At 46.7% G+C, this 21,701-nt stretch overlaps 1 protein-coding gene across 1 annotated transcript in view; it reads left to right on the top strand.

The window, feature by feature from the left end:
* IPPK (inositol-pentakisphosphate 2-kinase) overlaps positions 1–21,701 on the top strand; it is a 105,219-nt gene that overhangs the window by 57,689 nt on the left and 25,829 nt on the right. Inside the window, exons 7-11 of the mRNA XM_004384223.2 lie at positions 7,971–8,029; positions 8,565–8,637; positions 12,393–12,672; positions 15,043–15,193; positions 16,180–16,282. Of these exons, the coding sequence (XP_004384280.1) occupies positions 7,971–8,029; positions 8,565–8,637; positions 12,393–12,672; positions 15,043–15,193; positions 16,180–16,282 (666 nt within the window). The remainder of the gene's footprint in view (positions 1–7,970; positions 8,030–8,564; positions 8,638–12,392; positions 12,673–15,042; positions 15,194–16,179; positions 16,283–21,701) is intronic.

Here is a 21,701-nt window from a genome sequence, read left to right as displayed (position 1 = left end):
GTTCTCTGTCAGTTTCTTATTCCATTTGATGCTTGGCTGAGTTCTTTATCTCTTCATTTGATGTTTAGGGTTTCAGGATTGCTGTTTTCTCTGTTTCGCTTAGTTTTTCGGATCTTTGCTGTGGAGGGTTGGCGTGGTGCTTCTGCCTAGAGTGCCATGTTGCCGGAAGTCCCCTTTAGTAGTTCTTGTAGGGCACGTTTGCTTATGATGAATTCTTTTAGTTTTTATGTATCTGGGAATATCTTAATTTTGCCTTCATTTTCAAAGGGTAGTGTCATGGTTCGAATTATGTCCCCCCAAAAATGTGTATATCAGTTTGGCTGGGACATGATTCCTGGTACTGTGTGATTTTCCTATATGTTGTAAATCCTGCCTCTATGATGTTAATGAGGGAAGATGGGTGGCAGTTGTGTTAGTAAGGCAGGACTGGATATACAAGACTGGATTGTGTCCTGAGGAAATCTCGTGAGATATAAAAGACAGAAGTGAGCAGTGAGACAGGGGGACCTCATACTGTCAAGAAAGCAGCGCTGGGAGCAGAGCACGTCCTTTGGACTGGGGTCCCTGTGCAGAGAAGCTCCTAGTCCAGGGGAACACTGAAGAGAAGAAGGCTGACAGAGAGAAAAAGCCTTCCCCTGGTGCTGATGCCCTGAATTTGGACTTTTAGCCTACTTTGACTGTGAGGAAGTAAATTTCTCTTCATTAAAACCATCCACTTGTGGTATTTCTATTATGGCAGCACTAGATGACTAAGACAGGTAGTTTTTGCAGGATATAGAATTCTTAGTTGACAGTCTTTTTTTTTCAACACTAGATATGTCATCCCACTTCCTTCTGGCCTCTACATTTTCTGATGAGAAATCACCTTTTATGGAGGATCCCTTGTATGTGATGAGTCACTTCTCTCTTACTGCTTTCAAGATTCTCTCTGTCTTTTGACAGTTTGATTATGATGTGTCTAGATATGGATGTCTTGGTGTTTATCCTGCTTGGAGTTTGTGGGCGTTCTTGGATGTGTAGATCAATGTTTTTCATCCATTTTGGGAAGTTGCTGGCCATGATGTCATCAGATATTTTTCTGCCCCTTCTTTCCTCTCCTTCTGGGACTCCCATTATGCATATGTTCGTATGCTTGAGGGTATTCTACAGATCTCTGAGGCTCTGTTCATTTTCTTCATTCTTTGTTCTTTCTGTTCCTCAGACTGGATAATTTCAATTGACCTGTGTTCAAATTCACTGATTCTTTCATCTGCTTGCTCAGAGCTGCTGTTAATCCTTTGTAGTTAATTTTCATTTTAGCTATAGTACTTTTCATCTTCCAAACTTCTATTTTTTAATAATTTCTCAACTGAAGAGAAAATTCAAGCCTCGAGTTACATTACTCAAGTATTCTATGGGCAAAAAATTGAATGACACAGGAAACACCAAAAGAAGATGAAAGAAATACACAGAGCCATTGTACCAAAAGAATTGATTGATGTTCGGCCATTTCAGCAGGTAGCGTATGATCAAGATCTGCTGTTACTGAAGGAAGAAGTTCAAGCTGTACTGAAGGCATTGGTGAAAAACAAGACTTGAAAAATCGATAGAATACCAATTGAGATACTTAAACAAATGGATGCAGCACTGACTCATCTTTGTCAGTTAATTTGGAAGACAGCTACTGGTCATCCTACTGGAGGAGATTCATATTCATGTCCATTCCAAAGAAAAGTGGTCAAACAAAATGTGGAAATTACTGAACATATCATTAATATTGCATACTAGTTTTGCTGAAGATAATTCAGAAATGACTGCAGCCTTATATCAACAGTGTTCAAGCTGGATTTAGTGTGATTATTGATATGTGTGAGTTTATTGCTGTCATTTTGTAGTGCTTTTTTTTTGTGGTGCTGACGTTTTCTTTGTTCCTCTTAGTCTTCTGTGCTGAATTCCTTTTGTTTGTGTGTGTTTTTTTGTTTCTTTTGTTTTTGTAGATTTTGTGTTTACTGAGACTTTGTTTTTCTTCTTTATTTTAATGAGCAGGTTTGTTAACTTTCTTTGCGGTTACCTTGAAATTTTCTCCTAACTTCCTAAGTTTAAACCAGACTTTTTTTACTTGATAACACCTTGACTTTGCCTCCATTGGAAAGTTCTGTAACTACACTGTTTGTTCCCTCTTTTATTGGTCTGACATTGTTGTCATTTACAGAGTGACATCTCTAGTTCTCTGTTGTAAATTTTTCAGTTTTGTTTTATCCTTGAGAATTCATTATCTAGGTTGGTATTTGGTTTGGTTTTTACATATTCCCTTAATTTCTGTTTCTCTGGAAACGTCCTAATTTTGCCATCATATTTAAGCAAGAGTTTTGCAGGATATATTATTCTTGGTTGGCAGTCTTTTTCTTTCAAGATTTTATTTATGTCATCCCATTGCCTTCTTGCCTGCATGGTTTCTGACAAGTAATCAGAGCTTAGTCTTATTGTTTCTCCTTTGTATGTGACTTTTTGTTTTTCTCAAGCTGCTCTCAGGATTCTTTCTTTGTCTTTGGATTTATTGAGTGTGATTATTATTTGTGTTGATGATTTTCTTTTGAAGTCTATTGTACATGGGGTTCGTTGAGCTTCTTGGATAGTCAATTTTTTGTCTTTCATGGTATTAGGGAAGTTTTATGTCAGCAAATCTTCAGTGATCCTCTTTGTTTTCCATTTTCTCTCCCTATTGAGGAACTCCCATCACACACAAATTTTTACTTTTGATTGTATCCCACATTGTTCTCAGAGTTTCTTCATTTTTCTTCGTTCTTTTCTCTGATTTTTCCTCGAAGTAGTATCCAAGGATTTGTCTTCAATTTCTCTGATCCTGTCTTCCTTTGTTTCAAGTTTACTCCTAAAACCTTCTATTACACTGTCCATTTCTGAAATCTTGTTTGTCTTTTGGATTTCTGATTGCTGTTTTTGTATGATTTCTAGTTGTTTATTCATTCTGATATTTTGTTCCTGTATTATTTTCCTGATTTCTTACATTTTTTTGTCTGTCTTTTCCATGATTTTGTCTGTTTTTTATTTTTTCCTTATTTTTATCTGCATTTTCCTTCATCTGTTGGAGAACCCTGAATATTAGAGTTTTGATTTCCCTATCAGGTAGTTCCCGTGCCTTTTCTTCTACCGGAAGGTCATCTGGGATTTTCTTTTGAATGCCTACCAGAACCATCTTGTCCTGTTTTTTTAATATGTTTTGATATTGTCTCCTGTCTTTGGGACATTCAGTAATTATTTTCTTCATTTATTGATCGTAGATTTGTTTGTTTCATCCTGCTTTTTTGTTTTATTTGGTTATGTTTGGGCAGGCCAGCTGGGTGTTCTTTGTTGTTTGTTTGTCTGTGGGTACAATACTTCTCACCACCTTGTCCAGGTGGGCAGGGTCAGTTGCTCAGCTATGGTGCAGCAGGGCAGGTCCAGTAGAGGGGGAGGGGTGGGGATGGGTAGTTTGCTGCATGTACTGGGGTCGACTGGACGAGGGCAGGGGGCAGCACAGGGCGGCATCTGGTGATCTGCACTTGTGCCACTCGAGGTGCAGGAGAAAGGAGAGAAGAAACCAACAGTGAAACAAATAAATAAATAATAAAAAAATAAAAAACAACCACAAAAAAGAAATATGGTGAGGTCGCCAGCTGTTGGGGGTGGGGCAGAACTGGGGTGGCAGTGAGCTGATGTCTCTCTCTCTGGGTGGCATGGCACGGCCCGTCATGAAGGGGCAGAGGCAGTGCAGGGCCTAGGCAGGAGGTAGAAGGAAAAGGAGAAGGAGAAAGATAAAGAAAAATAAAAAATATGGCGCTGAGGAAACTGGCCTATGGGAATGGTGCAGACCCAGGGAGGCCATGTGCCAGAGTGAAGCTGGATTTCGAAGAGCACATGGAACAAAGGATATCATTGCTGATGTCAGATGAATCTTGGCCAAAAGGAGGGAATACCAGAAAGGTGTTTACCTGTGTTTTATCAACTACACAAAGTCATTTGACTGTGGGGATTATAACAAATTATGGATAATATTATGAAGAATGAGAATTCTGTAACACTTAATTGTGCTCATACAGAAACTGTACGTGGATGAAGAGGCAGTTGTTTGAACAGAACAAGGGGAAAATTGGAAAAGATGTACAGCAAGGTTGTATCTTTTCTCCTTACTTATTCAACCTGTATGCTGAACAAATAATCCAAGAATCTGGACTATATAAAGAAGAATGTGGCATCAGGATTGGAGGAAGACTCATTAACAACCTGTGATATGCAGATGACACAACCTTTCTTGCTGAAAATGAAGATGACTTGAAGCGCTTTACTGAAGAAGATCAGACTACAGCCTTCTGTATAGATTACACCTGAACATGAAGAAGATAAAAATCCTCACAATTGGATTGATAAACAACATCATGATAAATGGAGAAAAAATTGAAGTTGTCAATGGATTAATTCTACTTGGATCAATAATCAAGAAGCAGCAGTCTAGAAATAAAAAAATATATTGCATAGCACAAATCTCTGACAAAAGACTTCTTTAGTTTAAAGTTTTAAAAAGCAAAGATGTCACTTTCATGGCTAAGGTGCACCTGATCTAAGCTATGGTGTTTTCAGTCACCTCATATGCATGTGAAAGCTGGACAATGAAAAGGGAAGGCCGAAGAATTGATGCGTTCAAATTGTGGTTTTAGTGAAGAATATTGAATATACTGCCAGAAGAAGGAACAAATCAGTCTTAGAAGAAATACAACTAGAAAAGCTCCTTAGAAGTGAGGATGGCAAGACTTTTTGTCTCACTTACTTTGTACATGTCATCAAGAAAGACCAACGCCTAGAAAAGGACATCATGTTTGGTAGAGTAGAGGGTCATTGAAAATGAGGGAAACCCTCAATGAGATGAATTGACTCAAGGGACTCAAATACAGCAATGATCATGAAGATGGCACAGGACCAGGCAGTATTTCGTTCTGTTATACATAAGGTGGCCATGAGTCGGAGCCAATGCGATGGCAACTAACAGCAATAACATCTTCTTATTGAGATATCTCTTTTTATCTTTGTGTCTATTTGTTGTGACATTGTTCTGGTTTCCTTTAGTTTTTTGTCCCTGGTATCCTTTAGCTCTTTAAAATCTGTATTCTTTGTCCTATGTGGCCTCTGAAATCTCTGCTCCATTAGCTTAGTGGTCAGCTGATGATGTGCAGAGATTTCCTTAAATGCTTGGAACCAATGTCTCCCAGTCTTTGTTGAGGGGCTTTGTGTACATGTTGGGGCAGGCCTTCAACACTCCTTCAGGTGGTGGACAACTCTGCCTTAGCCTTCTCTTCCTGCTTGCATGGAGCATGAAGGTCAGCAGGAGGTGGAAACTTAGGGCCTTCTCAGGTCTTCCTAAGCATGTACACAGCAATGGGCATGCACACAGCCCTATGCAGTTGCCTGGTCTTCTAGATTCCCAGGAACATATCAGAGCTTTACAAAGCATCTATGTGCATCTTATTCCTCAGCTTTTTCTTTTAAGCTTTTTGATTAGTCTATTGTTTGCCCCAACTGTTATCCATTGTCTCAGGCAGCCATGAAGTTAAACAATTGCGTCTAAATTTTGTCAACAGATGCTCCTGGGGTAATGCCTTTTGCACTTGGCAAGCTCCTAGTTAGCTCAATAAAAGACAGCCTTGCAAGTGAGGTCTTCCAGGGAAATACCGGGCAGGTAGAAGAATGCAAATTTTTCTGGAATGAGGCTTTGAAGAAGTTTCAACTCTGTTCTGATCCCTCAGATGAACTGCCAGGCTATTGGTTTTCACCATGACATGGGCTGTTTGTTTTCAAGGCTACTGTGGAGTTGGAGAGAGGGGGATGCCACCATTCACGGAAATATTTTTTTTATTATAAAAGCAGTACCTGCTCATATAATTGATCAAATATAGAACTGTATAAAATTGTATGTTTTATGAATAGAAACAATAAGAACTGCAACAACTTGCCTTCTGAGAGACAGCTCATATTGGCAGTTTGCACATCCTTTAGACTTCTTCCTGTGCAAATATAAATATACATAGTATTTAAATGGAAATGAGACGATGCTTCCTGTACTGTTCTGCCACTGGCTGGTCTCTGCCATGGCGGCCTCTGCTTGGTAATGTTTATGGGGCTACCTGAGGCTTTAGAATGTTTCCTGTCATTACTGTACCCTTCCTGGGTGCCTTCAGGGCAAGCAGTTGATTAGAAACTCCGCGTTAGCAGTGTGCTGCCTTTAAAGCAGGGCTACTAGTACCTGCCTCACAGGAGCTGTCATTCACCAGCTGTGCACTGAGTCCCCACTGAGCTGGATGATGGGTGTGGTGGTAAACAGGGCCTGTGGACCCCTCCCTCAGTTCTGGCCATCTAGTGGAGGTGGCCCACTGCAGAAGGACTGCATTGCTGCACTGAGCGCTGCACTTGGAAATGTGCAGCCTGTTCAGGGTCCCTCCCTGAGTTGGGTCCAGGAAGGCCTCTCTGATGAGGTAACTCTCAGGGGGAAGGAGCCAAATCCTCCATTTCAGGAGCACTGAGACGTTATGGAAGAGTCCCAATTAGACCTTCATTTGACAGTGGGTCATTGGGAGTGTAGAGGAGATGTGTCTATAGGGGCCTAGTGAGAAGAGCACTCAGAAAATGGGCTCTGAGCCCTCTGTCCCCTTGTCTCTTAAGTTTACAAAAGTACATTTTATTTAATTGTATTTTATGTTCTGGCACCCTGGCTCAAACACCTTGAAAAGAGACTATAATGAAAGGAAATACTAGTCTAAACAAATATTGTGAAGCAAATATAAATATTTCTGTCAGTGTATTTTTGGTCAATATACTGTGGACGTCACAGAGTTTTTTGTTTTTGTAGGCATTTGTCTTTATTTTAAAAAAAAGTATTTTAGGTTCTTCAAATTAATAAAATACTGACATATATGACATAAAACTTTTAACAACTGTATCTCTAAAATGGCACCTCTGTAGAAGAACAACTGCTAGGTTTGTTGAGTATTCTTACAAACTTTTTCTGTATCAATTCTGATGTGCAGGCGTGCATGCACACATAACTTTTTTAAAAGCAAATGTGGGCTCATACTATATGTAATTGTTCTTCTAGTTGCTTTTTTCACTCAGTAACCCCTGAGGATTGTTCTTCAGGGATTTTCTCTGCATATTAGGACATATGTATGTATATATGCACACCAAAAGTGACGTACTATGTGCATTGTTCTGCCAGTTGCTTTTTCATATAACAAATCTTGGAGACTTTTAGTTCTGTCTCTCTCCTTTGGTGGCTGCATTCACTCACTCAGCAGAGTACCCGCTATGTGCCGGGCCTCGGAGTGGAGGGGCTGTGGTTTGCTTAGTCGTGTCCCTGCTGACAACTGTCCGTGTTGGCTTCAAGCTTTTACTGTCACAGGTGAAGTTGCAGTAAGCATCCTTGAACCTGTACCTTTTTGCCCATGCCAGTTTTTTTAGATTCCTAGTAGATTGGCCATGTCAGAAGACACATTTTAAACTTTGATGAATACCATCAAATTGCCTTTCAAGAGTTGTGCCAAGTTGTCATCCCACCATCAACATGAAATTACTTGTTAACCACACTCTCCCTATTGCTACACAGTATCATTTTAACAATTTTTTGTTCATTGATTGCTTATAAGCTTAACCTTGTAAGTTTGAGAAGGCGCTTGCTGCTTTCTTGCCCTGCCCACATGCCAGGCTGGGGTGCCACGCTGAGTCTCAGAGAAAGGGGCGGAGGCTTTCCTTGGATGGGAGTCCAGTTGCTTTTCCCTCCCTCTCCCCCTCTCCCCACACACCCTAGCCCGTGTGTGTACCTGAAACCTTGATGGGATCTTTTGGGACTCTTGTGTCCCAGGGCTTGGCTGTAGCTGCCTCGATACTTGTGTGACCACTCATGCAGTCTTGTCACATCTTGTCTCATGCTTTGTGTTGTTTTTTCACAGGTAGCAACTGGAAAGTGGAAGCAGATAAGTAAATACTGTCCCCTCGATCTCTACTCAGGGTAAGAAAATGTTTCTTGTCTGACCCCTCGCACAAGGCTCTGTAGTGGTGGGGGTGACACCATGTAAAGGCCCCATGCTGATGTTCCCATCAGTGTTTCAGATATGCCAGGCTCTGCCTTTGTGATCACAGACTTGAGGCCATTGCCTACTTAGTGGTTTTCCCCTTAGAATCCAGATCATGTCCGGGTTTCTCTTCCACTAATGCCAAAAGCCAGTTGACCCTAATCCCTTACCCTTCCTCCATCTGGAACATCAAAATTCATTTGTTTAAGCCTTTGGTCTCTCACGCCTCTGGAGATATGAAAAAGCCTGCAGTAGCCTTAGCTTCTGCTGCAAGTGGCTCCTCCTGCACCGGGCAAGGGTGTCTTTTCAGGCTCATGCTCTGAGCCAGCCTCCAGTGGCTGAGCAAAGTCCCAGAGACCCTTGAGCAGGCCTCCCTGACGTCCTTAGTGTACTTCCTGTAACACGTCAGAAATGTTCAAAAGGCAATTTAAACTGCTTTTGAGTTATATCAATAATACTTTCCCCTTTTAGAAATAAACAAAGAATGCACTTTGCCTTGAAAAGTTTGTTGCAGGAGGCACAGAACAACTTAAAGATATTCAAGGTAAGAGTTCCTTCTATTTTATGGCAGTTTCTTGGGGGTGGGGACCAGTGGGTGCTTCTTTAAGCCTGACAAGGGGCCTGTGGCCTTGGGGATGAGCAGGTTGGCGGGGCTGTCTCGGGGACGGCCATGGGCGTCTGCATCCTCACCGTGGCAGCCCCGGTGCCTTGCCAGCCCTGCTCGTTATAGTTAGTCCAGGGCTTTGTACTCGTACTGGGAACCTCTGTGTCCTCAGAGCCCTTTCTCCAGGCCCCACTCCACCGGTACTAACTGCCAGGTACGCACAGATCTTTCTGTCCCTAGGTCTGTGCCCTGGCTTATGGGCCTAGTGCCTTGGCCTGAGGCTCTTGGTGAAACCCCATGGTCCTGGGGCCTCCAGGGAGCATGGTGCTGTCCTGCCTGGACAAGGGCAGCTTGACCCCATCCCACCAGGCCCATGCTGTGTCCTTCTGTCTATCTTCCTGGCCATTATAGCAGCACGAGGGGGCCTTGGAGGAAGGGTGGGGCAAGGTTGAGGAGAGGAAGAGAGGGAGGTAGAGCATCCAGGGTGGGAACTGGGGCATCCACACAGAGAGGGGGTAAGAAGTGAGGAAGTGAGGGCAAGGAGTAAGGAGGTGATGGGATGAGGGATGAAGGGGTGAGGAGATGAGGGGAGGAGGGATGAAGGGTTGAGGAGATGAGGGGAGGAGGTATGAAGGAGTAAGGGGGTAAGGGGATGAGGGATGAAGGGATGAGGTGAGGGGATGAAGCGGTAAGGAGGTGGGGGAGGAGGGACGAAGGGATAAGGAGGTAGGGGATGAGGGATGAAGGAGTAAGGAGGTGAGGGGAGGAGGGGGTAAAAGGTGAAGGGGAACAGGCATGGTGAGAAGGGTGATGCCTGCAGGGGAGACAATGGTGAGAGGGGTGATGCCCGCAGGGCTCTGGAGGAGACCCTGGTGAGAGGGGTGATGCCTGCAGGGCTCTGTGGGGGACAGTGGCTCTTCCTCAGCCAGAGGGCATCCCAGCTGTACCATGTGAGGGTATGTTCCTTCGGCTTGTCATCTCTTCACCTGCTCTCCACTGATTCCACACCACATGAAGCATAAGTGACCATTTGTGAAGGGCCCAGGCTTCCTCCAGGAGCAGAGGTGCTCAGACACGCCCATCCTGGAGCATGAATGGCGGAGGGCATTTGCCTGCTCTTGTGGCTGTCGTGGCCCCAGACCCATCTGAAAAAACAGGGCCATCACGTGGGTGCCTCCTGTTAAAGCTCCTGTTTGATCTTGGCATGGTTATGTGTACAGAGGAGAATTTGTCCTCTTGCATTTGAAGGGGTGCTCTGATCTGGAGTGGTGCTCAGAGGTGAATGGTGTGGGCGGGGAGGCTGGCCCCTACTGCCTTCACTGTCACCTTGCTCAGAAACCCTGGGTCCTGGGTCTGGCCGTGGAGGGATGGCTGTTCTCACAGGGCCCCTGAGAGCCCAGCCACCAGCCAGCTGCAAAGCTCCAAGGTGGTCAGGCTTTTCTGTGAAGGGTCAGAGCCCATGTGGTGTGACGCTCTTTGTTTGTTTTTAAAATCCTTTAGGAATGTGAACGCCACCTTAGCTTGCTGCCTGCGCCGTGTGCTGTGGCCGCGCCCCGAGAGCGTGGCTCGAGTGGTGTCTCACCACTTCATCCAGAGAAGGGAGACATTTTAAAATAAAAAATCAAGTTTTATTTTTAGTTCTTCAAAGGACTTAGGGATTTTATAACTAAATCCCAAAGATAAATTCCCTTCTCCCTGGGATTGCTGCCTGGGCCTGGCTGTGCCCACATACTACCTTGATGCTGGCCGTGCTTCCCAGGCGTGGCGGGCTCCCGGGGCGCTGGGGCAGCCCGCACCCTGGCCTGGGCCGGAGATGAGAACCCTGCTGCTTCTGCAACTGTGAAAATATCCAGAGGACTAGGTCACCTTTTTCAGAGAGAGATCAAGAGGAGAAGTGACACAGGTCATTGTCCTGGTGGGACGTACAGCTCACCCCTGCGACCCCTGAAACAGCACAGCAGAAACTCCCAGAGCCTCACTGATGTGGGGCTTCTGGGGGAGGGACAGCTGCCCTGATTGTGGCTGAGCGGTCCCTCACGCCACTGCTCTGCTGCACGTTGTTGAAACTGTCTATGTCTGCCGTCTGTAGAGCCACCCATCGGTGGTGCTCCCCACCCTAATGCTAGCCTCAGGGCTGGGGCCGTGGCTGCCATCGTCAAGGGGCTGCCCTCTGCTCAGTGTGGGAAACACTGCTGGCGTTCTCTTGTGGACATGTGATGTCCTTTAGCCCTGATGTCAGCCTTGCACTATCCCTGCGTGCCAAACCATGACCCCTCAGCCGCCCAAGGAGTCGCTCAGCGCACCCTGCCCTCCACGGGGCTCTGGCTCAGCTGCGGCACAGAGCCAGTGACAGAAGGCTGGGCTCACCTTTAAGGTACACTTTGTTGTGGGCTGTCCCTGGGCTGGGCTGCTGCAGTACCCGCCCCTGTGGCCCGGCTCTGCCCCCGCGGCCCTGGCTTCACCACGCTGCTGTCATAGGTGCTCTGACTCAGGAGCATTTGCTCTCCCTCTGTCTGCTGTCAAACCCTCCTCATGCTTTTCTCGATGGTCTGCCTGATCTGCCAAGCGCGGCCAGTGCTTGTCTCAGTTGTGTCCCCATCATCCTTGGCACCCACTTCTGTGAGCTCCAGCTGTCCCCCGACATGGGGCTTCCAGGACAGGCTCTGCGCTGCTGAATCCCAGGATGCAGTCAGAGAGCACACTGTCCACACCTCCTGTTGGGTTAAATCGACCCACACTATCTACTGCCCCGAGCTTAGCAGCTTAAAACAACAGCATTTATTATCTCGGAGTTTTTATAGCCAGGCTCAGGAGCTGTGTGGCTGGTTGTGGCCCAGGGCCTCTTGTGAAGCTTCTGTCATCTGGAGGTCCTGAGCCAGGTGCTGCTCAGCGTGGCGGCTGTGACCTGAGGAAGAACTCAGCCAAGATGGAGTCACTGTGTCTTTGATAACTTAGTCTTGTGAGTGACACGCTGTTCCTTCTGCTGTGTGCTGTTGGTCACATAGACAAGTCTGGTGCCATGTGGAGAGGATGACAGGTGTGACAAGTGGCCTCAAGTATGACAAGTGGCTTCTGGACCACTGGAACACCATGGGGCTGAGGAGGTGCGGGAGGAGGCTTGGCCCAGCCTGATGGCAGCAGGAGAGGCAGTGAAGCCCCTTGTGCATGTTGGAGGGGCTGGCTCAGGCGTGAGTCTTTGTGGCGTTGAGTCTGGAGTCTGCAGAAGCCTCAGCTAAGATGGTGGTGACACCTCCAGGTGGCGGAGAGAAGAGCACCTGCTTGCTCAGGATAAGAACTGCTCTCCCTTGCCCTTGACCAAACCATATGTCACTCATGCTATTACATGGCCAGCTCGGCTGCTTCGTGTGAGCATTTATTGCTTGTGTGCTGCGAGGGTCTGCTTACTGTTTCAGTAATGTGGAAAGTGTGTTGCAGGCCAGAGCACTGAGCTTCACTTCTTGAACACTTCTCCCGCTGTACATCCTACTGGGACTTGTCTCTTGGCCAATGACCCTGTGACCCTGGGCTCATGGACGGTTCTCCGCATAGAGACCAGCTGTGGGGGAAGCTGTGTACAGGGGCAGACTGAGAACGCTAGGCACTGTGGGTTGCACCCCGCTGGCACTGGGATGAAGGTGTCTGTCTCGGTGTCTGTGGGAGCTGACGTCTCCCTGTCTCTTTTCCCCCTCCTGAAGAATGGTGAATTGATCTATGGCGGCAAGGAAGCACGGGACTCGGTGACTGACTGGAATGAGCTCGCGCACCACCTGAAGCCTTTCTTCTTCCCTTCCAACGGCCTGGCCAGCGGGCCGCACTGCACGAGGGCTGTCATCCGCGAGTTAGTCCACGTCCTCACGTGGGTGCTGCTGAGTGACACCGACAAGAGCCGGCTGGGCACCTGGAGAGCTGTGCCCGGCACACAGGGCCTTCGAGCCTGCGAAGCCAGCCCCTTCAGCAGGCAGCTGCACTGTCAAGGTAGGCCCCATCCCCCGGTGGTGACCCTGGGGTGGGGCAGTGAGAGCAGAGTTGCACACACGGCCTAGGGAGAGGGCCCATGGACCCTGCCCCAGGTCTGATGGGTTTTCTTCAGAGCAGCCTCGTTGCCTCTCGTACCCACATTGGAAGGCTTCCCCCTTCCTGTCTGTGATCTGGGTTTATAAATTGTAGGACACCTTTGGGATATATATTATCCCATATATCTGTATATCCTCTTTGTGATTTAGAGTATTTTCGACCATATTGCATCCTCATTGCCACCCTGAGGATAGTTTTTCATTAACACTGTTTTTCAAATGAAGGGAACTGTCCCACAGCTAGAAAGTTCCTTAAGGCTGGTCTCTGAGCTGGCAGTGAGCCTCCCCCGGGCAGTGGTCTCCAAACAGTGTTGATGATACAGGGGCCTCAGACTCATACGCCAAGGGCCTGCGTGTTGCCAGGAGTGTGTGACTCAGCAGGAACAGGGCCGAGCCCTGGGCTCAGGCCACAGGGACTCCACCCTTTCAAGGTGGCCAAAGGGTGGCTGCTGTGCGTGGTGCTTCTCCCAGTGGAGCAGCCATTGCTTGAGGGCATGGGGTCTGGGTGCAGTGTGGTGCCAGGAATGATACCCAGCTCAGGGTATCAGGGTATCAGATGGGCTGGCTTGAGTTTTTCCTTTTAATAATTGTTGGCTTCTCGTTTGTCCTCTTTGTCATCGGCCACTAGACAACACAACTTTATTAACATTTTGGATGTGAGAGCCATAGCCATTAACTTATTCTTTTGAACCAACTAGAAAGACTCTGGTTGTTCAGTTTTTGTGCTAAAGACGCCTGGGGTCTTGCACCGGGTCTGAGAACATGGTCTGAAGTTGAAGGAGCAGCCCGCTCATGGGACTCACCAGTGCCCAGCCTGTCCCCCACGCCACACCTGCCTGTGGCGTCCTTGGGGAGGTGGCAGCCGGCCTTCTGGGGCCGCCCTCCCCACAGATGTGCTGCTTGCTCCTTGTCTGTGCCACTACCTCATGCTGATTTTTTCTTAACGCAAATTAATTTTTTTTCCCTTGTTAGAAAAGTGTGATACACGATCATTTCCAAAAAGTTTGATAAGATCATACCCATATTCTGGGAACATAAATGCTTTTAAATAAACAGCATATCTCTGGAAGGGCAGTAAGACCCTGGTTGCTATGGAGGTCTTGGGGAGGTGTTTCTCTTCTGTGGGCACGCACGGCACGCCCATGCCAGCTCTCAGGAAGCCCTCAGCTCCTACCACCTAGGTGAGTGAGCACTGTGCCCCTGGTGGAGGGCACCTTGGTTGTGCAGGAACACTGGACAGGATGCCTACAGGGCAGACAGTTTTTAAAACAGCAAGGTTATGCTCTGTGTATTATTTTGTAACTGACCTTTTCCCCTTAATTAGCATAAATCTGTATCTGTATTTTTAACTTGTGTTGATCGTGAAGTCCTCCACTGTGTGGGTGTCCTGCAGGTTTCACACTCCCCCTGTTGCTCTGGCACTTGAGCGGCTGAGCATAGCCCGATGTGGAGGGCTCAGGTGGGTCTGGAGCAGGGCCTGGCCAGCCAGGACTGTCCGAGTGCTCAGGAGCACGGACGGCTGTGGTTGTTTCCCACAGCAATTACCTGTTATCGCCTGCAGTTGTCTGTTTCTTCATGAGATGGTTAGCTCCCTCAGAAGCCTTGTAGGGTGCCTTGTACATATTAGGAACTTAAGACCTGCTTGTTGAGTCACATTAGTTTCCGTATTTGTCAGTATGAGGGCAGGGCCTCGGTACAGGATTAGCACTGGGGACCCTGACCACAGTGTTATGGGGCCGTGACCCGTGCCTGCGCCAGCCCGGCACGCAGTGCCACCTCTCAGCATGGGTTTGTGCTCTGGACTCGGCAGGTGTGGTGCGTGGGGTGTTGTACTGTGGCAGTGGTATTTGCAAATTTGGGGGTGTCGTTGTGGCTGTGTGAAATTTTGTGCGTTGGTTTCTGTAGTGTGAGGATCATCTCTTTCTAAACATAAATCAGAAGTGACTTTGGGGCTGGTGTGATGAAGTGTAAAGGATGGCCTGAGCAGGACAGGCTGACTGGGAGCGGGTTGGGCTTCTGGCCTTTGATTTCACGCAGCCCTGTCTGTCCATCCATCACACACAGGTGGGCACCTCCCTGCAGCACTCTGTACCTGGCAGGCCAGGCCTCTTGGGGTGCTCACATGACCCCTGTGGCGGGTGCTCGAAGGGTGGCTGTGCTCTCTCTTCACTGCGAGGCCGGCTCCCTCGCCTGTCTGGGGCATCCAGGAACTCATCTTCAGTCTTTACTCTTGGATAATAAACGTCTTGTTTTCCCCTGATGTTCTTGGTAGGAAAAAACACCCCGGAGCACTCGGGGTTACCGAAGGGCTGTCTTCTGTACAAAACCCTCCAGGTGCAGATGTTGGACATGCTGGACATCGAGGGCCTCTACCCTCTGTACAGCCGGGTGGAGCGGTACCTGCAGGAGTTTCCTGAGCAGAGGTGAGCCATAGGCCGTGGCGCCTTGCTCGTCCCAGGCAGCTCTGAGGGTGGGGCTGTGGGGAGTCTGACAGCACGTCCTGGGACACCTCCCTCTGACGAGGATACCGCCCTTCCCCTCAGACACCCTGCTCCTTGCATCTGGGCCTTGTGAAGGAGGACCAGGGGTCACTACCACATTAGTTGTTATTTATCCATTTCTAGAAAAGAAAGCACATTCTGTGAACTTAACATTTCCAAAATTGGGCTGTTCTGTCCCTCCCTCGGTATCTCCACCTGCCTGTAGAGGGCAGTGTTGTTCCACATATGAGAGCTGCTTCCTTGGCTGAGGTCTCTGAGGTTGAACTCTCAGTTGGTCCGTCTCTAGGGAGAGCGGAGCCCCTCATGAGTTGAGTCTCTGGTCCCTGGACCTGCCTTGAATTGGGGGTCACTGAGGGGTGGCAGGTGCTGGGGTCACTGTCCTGGCCTGGACTTCTCTCCTGCACCCCCTGCCAGCACTAGCGGACACCTCTAACCTCAGGTACCATTAGTCACAGACAGGAGGAAGCTCAGCTTCTAGGCCTCCCAAAGTTCTGGTTTTGCTGGATTCTATTTAAACTTTGGTGCTTTTCCAGAACAAATTTTTCCTTTAGCAAGAAATGTGTACATCGTTGTTGTTGTTGTGTGCCGTCAAATCGATTCTGAATCATAGCGACCCTATAGGACAGAGAACTGCCCCATAGGGCTTCCTAGGCTGTAATCTTTACAGAAGCAGACTGCCACATTTTTCTCTCGCAGAACGGCTAGCGTGTTTGAACTGCCGACCTTTTGGTTAGCAGCCGAGCGCTTAACTACTGTACCACCAGGGCTCTTTGATGAATACATTAGGTGTTCTTTAAAACTAAATGTGTGAATTTTAAATTAAACTTATTAACAGTTTAAGAAACAGTTTTCAGGCATCTCTGTTATCTTTTTTTTTTTTTTTTTTTTTTTTTGCTTTTCCCCTTCAGAAAAACATTACAAATAGATGGGCCTTACAATGAAGCATTTTATCAGAAGTTGCTTGATCTTTCTACTGAAGATGATGGGACGCTGGCTTATGCGTTAACAAAGGTAGGGCTGGTGCCACTCCTGGAGCAGACTGGGCACCTTAAACTCATAACACAAACCTGGGGGTTTTGTTCCCAAGAACTTTTGTTTCTCACTAGCTACTCCTTACTGTTAAAGCAGAAAAACTGGGGACATGAAAAGAGTGACTAAGTCTGAAAAAGCTACATACTGTATTATTCCAACTACTTGACATCTGGAAAAGGCAAAACTGTAGAGACAGTGAAAAGATGGGTGGTTGCCAGGGCCCAGGGAGAGAGGAAGGAGGATGGGTTGTGGAACACAAGCATTTTTAGGGCAGTGAAGCTATTCTGTATGATGCTGGTGGACACGTGCATTTGTCAGACCCATAGAGTATACAACAAGCAGTGTGAGTCCTAAAGTCAACTGTGGACTTGAGTTAGTAATAGTGCATCAATATTGGTTTATCAGTTGTAACAACAGTACCACAGGAGTGCAAGATGTTAATAATGGGAACTGTGCAGGAGGGAGGGGACAAACAACAGCTGTCTACTTTCTGCACAGTTTTTTTATAAACCTAAAATTCCTCTTAAAAATGGTCTATTAAAAAAAAAGAGTAGCTAAAGTTTCTCCCAAATGATATGGGTAAGTTTTCCTAGGGCCGGGTGATAATACACTACTTTAACTTTTAAATAGAATTTCCCTGAGTTTATTATGTCTCAGCCAGCTGAGGGCCTGGCCCTCTCCCACACAGCCTGTGCACCCTGGCCTGCCCCACGGCCTGGTATGAAGCAGAGCTCCAGTGCCCAGCCCCTGTTCTGATGGGGGTGTACTCCCTAGTCTGGGGCCAGGATCCCGGGTCTGGGACCAGGACCCCGGGCCTGCTGCTGCACTTCCGTTTAAGCAGCCTCAGAATGGGAGTCAACATCCCTTTCCTGGCAGCCTTGCCCGGGGCAGCCTGGACCCCACAGCCAGTGCTTCCTGCACACTCATGGCTGAGTGGGAGTGGCTTCCTGACCCCAGAACTTAGGTCAAGGGTGAGCTGGGAAAATTTCTTAGGAAGCGCTATTCTTTCTGGTTCTGTGGAGGAAATTCATGGGCACTGTGAACTTGGATAGGAAAAAAAATTATGTGTGTACTTTTAGTCACCCCTAACTGGAATTTAGCACTTCCTTCCATAACAAATGTAGGCGACACTAGAGTCAGCAGTACCCAGAACCTTCCTCCAACAGAAATCTACTCTAATTTCACACTGTGTTGTTGCAGACCTCTCACAACATCATTCTGTTCACTGTTATGTATTGCTTGGAATAAATTTGTTTTTTAAAAATATTTTGGTATTTGACATAGTAATTTGACGTAGTACTTTATGTATTTAAAATGTTGTTCTCAGGGGGGTCCCTAGACTTCACTAGATTGCCAGAGATTTCACCAGACACTAAAACAGCTGAGAAGCCCTGTTCTAGAAGGAGCTAGGTAAATTAAAAAAAGGCAGTAGCAAAACGCAGAGAAGCTCCTTCTCCCCATATGTGTGCTGAGCTGCCCATCAGCCCCTGAGCTCTCGCTTGTCCTGGGCCTGATGACAAGTCTGCAACCTGTGTGCTTTCTCTGGCCAAGGGCCTTGCTTTTCCCTTCCTGCAGCTGTCAGTTTTTTGAGAATGTGGATTGAGGATGTCTTGTAGACTCTACAGATGAGCCTTGGAACCTTAGGGGAGATAGCTAAGGCGCCCAGGACAGGGCTGTTCTCAAGCTGGTGGAAGACCCACAAACTCCCAGGAGTCCTCTGGATCAGAATAAAGCAACAGGATCCATCAAGTGTTGTTTACAACTTGAGTGCATTGATTTAGGAATAAATAACACTGTTACTTTTTTCTTGTTCACAAGAGGAACATCTTTTCATGTGCATATTGGCCATTTATATATCGTCTTTGGAGAAATGTCTACTCAAGTCCTTTGCCTGCTTTTTAATTGGGCCACTTGTCTTTTTATTATTGAGTTTTAAGTGTTCTTTGTATATTCTAAGTACAAATCCTTATCAGATATATGATTTGCAAAGCTTTTCTCCCATTCTGTGAGTTGTGTTTTAACTTTCTTGATGTTGTCCTTTTGAAGTATAAAAATTTTTTAATTTTGATGAAGTCTAATTTATTTTTTCATTCAATGCTTATTCTTCTGATGTCTTATCTAAATAATTGTTTGCCAAATCCAAGTCATGAAGATTTACATCTATATTTTCTTCTAAGAGTTTTATATAGTTTTAGCACTAACATTTAGGTCTTTGATTCATTTTAATTTTTGTATATGGTGTGAGGAAGGGGTCTAACTTCAACTTTTTGAATGTGGATATCCAATTGTCCCAATCGTCCCAGTACCCTCTGTTGAAAAGTCTTGTGCTGTCTCTAACTGCACTACAGATAGTCCCTGGCTTACAACAGGGTCTGTTCCAACGACTCTGTTGTAAGTCAACTCGTGACATAAGGCGAACACCTCTTCTGTTTTTTTAGTTTTCATTATTATTGCCTTTTATTATGAGTATCTTTATAAATACGGCAGTGTTTTAAACAGTAAATCATAAAATTGAACATCTGTGAGTGAACCTCTGAGAACGATTACATCAGCAAATTACATACTGCAATGTTCTACAGTACATATCACTAACAATAAGGATGGTTGGATGTGTGGTTTGTCATAACTCAAATACATCGTAAGTCAGGAACTACCTGTACTAATGTGGCAAGATGAGCAAACCCTCCTTTTCGTTAACTGTGTGGCAAGTATCACTATGATTCCAGTTCCCATCTGGAAATGGACCTAGGCTTCACCTTTCCATATCTTCATGCCTTGTCACCAGCCACTTCCTCTGTGTCACTTTCTCACCCTAACCGCCTAGAGTTAGGTCAAAACATCCCTGGCCACTGGGGGCCAGGTCATTGAATACCAGCTATAGGCTCAGAAGTCTGCACAACTCCCTGCACTTTAGACCCGCCAGCCCCTCTCTTTCTCTCTAGCCCCCTGGAACCAGGGCAGAAGTTAGAAGGACTCTGTCCTTCTTCATCAGCTGCCTGTGCAGCCTTTCTCTGTCACCCAGCCACCCAGAGCTGGGTCTTCACAAATCAACTCTGTTGTGCCAGCCCCTGCTGGCTCATTATCCCATATTATATTTTCTATAATGGCTCACAAAATTCACGAAAACTATCAGCTATGCTTCTTAACATTTACCCATTTATTATAACCGGAAAGGATACAAGCGAAGAGACACATCAGTCAAGGTCTGGGAGAGTTCCTGGCACAAGGCTTCCATTGTTTCCAGGGACGTGCCACCCTCTTCCATTCGTGGATGTTCTCACCAAATCCAGCAAGCCCCGAAAGAGAGAGCTCCAAGGTCCAGGGTCCCTTAGTCATTGAGACCTCAGTGAATATGCATGACTGGAGCCTTAATGCATAGTTATAAAGTATTCAATCAGTGAATAGGCATTCCCATGCCCCTCTCCCTTCCTGAAGTTAGTTCACTAGTTGTGGCGCCTGTGTAGCCTCTACTTGCCTGGCTATTTTGCAAAACAAACCCATTACCGTTGAGTTGATTCCAACTCATAGTGACTCTATAGAACAGAGTAGAGCTGCCTTATAGGGTTTCCAAGGAGCGCCTGGTGGATTTGAACTGCTGCCCTTTCGGTTAGCACCTGTAGCACTTAACCACTACACCACCAAGGTTTCCAACCACTGTAGAAGTTATCTTAATTGTCTGGGCTGTTCCAAGGGCTCTATGCAGAAACCAGAGATAAAGTCCAAACCAAGTTCTCTGTCCCACACTTTTCTTTCTCCATTGAATGGTCTTGGGACCCTTGTAGAAAATCAGTTGGCCATAGATGTGTGAGTTGATTTCTCAATTCTATCCCATTGGTTTACGTGTCTATACTTATGCCAGTGTCATGGTTTGAATTATGTCCCCCCAAAAATGTGTGTATCAGTTTGGCTAGGCCATGATTCCTGGTACTGTGTGATTTTCCTGTATGTTGTAAACCTGCCTCTAGGATGTTAATGAGGGAGGATGGGTGGCAGTTGTGTTAGTAAGGCAGGACCTGATCTACAAGACTGGATTGTGTCCTGAGGCAATCTCTTGAGATATAAAAGACAGAAGTGAGCAGTGAGACAGGGGGACCTCATACCATCAAGAAAGCAGTGCCAGGAGCAGAGCATGTCCTTTGCACCAGGGTCCCTGTGCAGAGAAGCTCCTACTCTGGGGCAACACTGATGAGAAGGCCGAGAGAGAGAAAGCCTTCCCCTGGAGCTGACACCTTGGATTTGGACTTTTAGCCTACTTTACTGTAAGGAAATAACCTTCTCTTCATTAAAACCATCCACTTGTGGTATTTCTGTTATGGCAGCACTAGATGACTAAGACAGAATTTGGTACCAGGAGTGGGGCGCTGCTTTAACAGATACCTAAAATGTGGAAGCGGTTTTAAAACTGTGAATGGATAGACGTGCGGCCGTGACAGAGGACCAGCAGCAGCAGAGAAGCAGCAGCAGCAGAGAACCAACAGCAGCAGAACCAGGAGACTGGTGAAAGACGGCGCTGGAGCCAACCCACAGAGTGAGAGAGCTGAATGCCTGTGAGCAGGAGGCTTCCTGGCGGAGTGGGGTGCTTCTGGGCACTTATTGGAGGAGCTAGGCTTGCCGACCCACGGAGCGAGGGAGCTGAGTGCCTGTGCGCAGGAGGCTTCCTGGCAGAGTAGAGCTACTGAGCTTTGGAACACTTGCCCCAGCAGGGCAGATGTGGGCGTGAGACCCGAGGGCCGAGAGGCCATAGGAAGCAGAAGCGGAAGAGACAAGGGACACAAGAAGCTGAGCTGCTTCAGCCTCAAAATGTATGGCCATGACCTCAGGGGTTTCAGGGTGGAGCCATGGCCTCTGGTGTTTCTAAGGGTGGAGTTGTGGTGTGCCAAAAGCCAAGGGAGCAGAGTTGCTGTCCCAGTGGGCCTGGAAGGTGGAGCTGAAGCCCAGGGCTGAGGGGCCTCCACTCAAAATCCAGAGACTGTGGCCAATACCTAGAGTGTGGAGGGCAGGGCTATTATGTAAATTGTCTCAGAGAACAGAAGATTATTTTTAAAGCCTTGAGGGCTAATGTAATGTGTTCTGCTGACTTGCTTGGTGCTTGTTATCACTTCTTTTCCTCTAGTTTCTCCCATTTGTAATGGAAATGTCTAGCTTGTGCCTGTTCTGCCATTGTACCTTTGGAAGCAGATAACTTGTATTCTAGATTTCACAGATGAAGCTGAATTTTTGGATTTTGGACTTGGAGTTAAGACTTTTGCTATGATATGATGGGGTGAATATGTTTTCCATGTTGCAAGGATGTTATTTTTAGGGGCCAAAGTGTGGAATGTCATGGTTTGAATTATGTCCCCCAAAAAATGTGTGTAACAGTTTGGCTAGGCCATGATTCCTGGTACTGTGTGATTTT

This window comes from Trichechus manatus, unplaced genomic scaffold (assembly GCF_000243295.1).
Source record: "Trichechus manatus latirostris isolate Lorelei unplaced genomic scaffold, TriManLat1.0 scaffold00120, whole genome shotgun sequence".
Classification (NCBI taxonomy): Eukaryota; Metazoa; Chordata; class Mammalia; order Sirenia; family Trichechidae; genus Trichechus; species Trichechus manatus.
The sequence above is the reverse complement of the archived record's forward strand: the minus strand, read 5'-3'. Positions and strand labels throughout refer to the sequence as shown.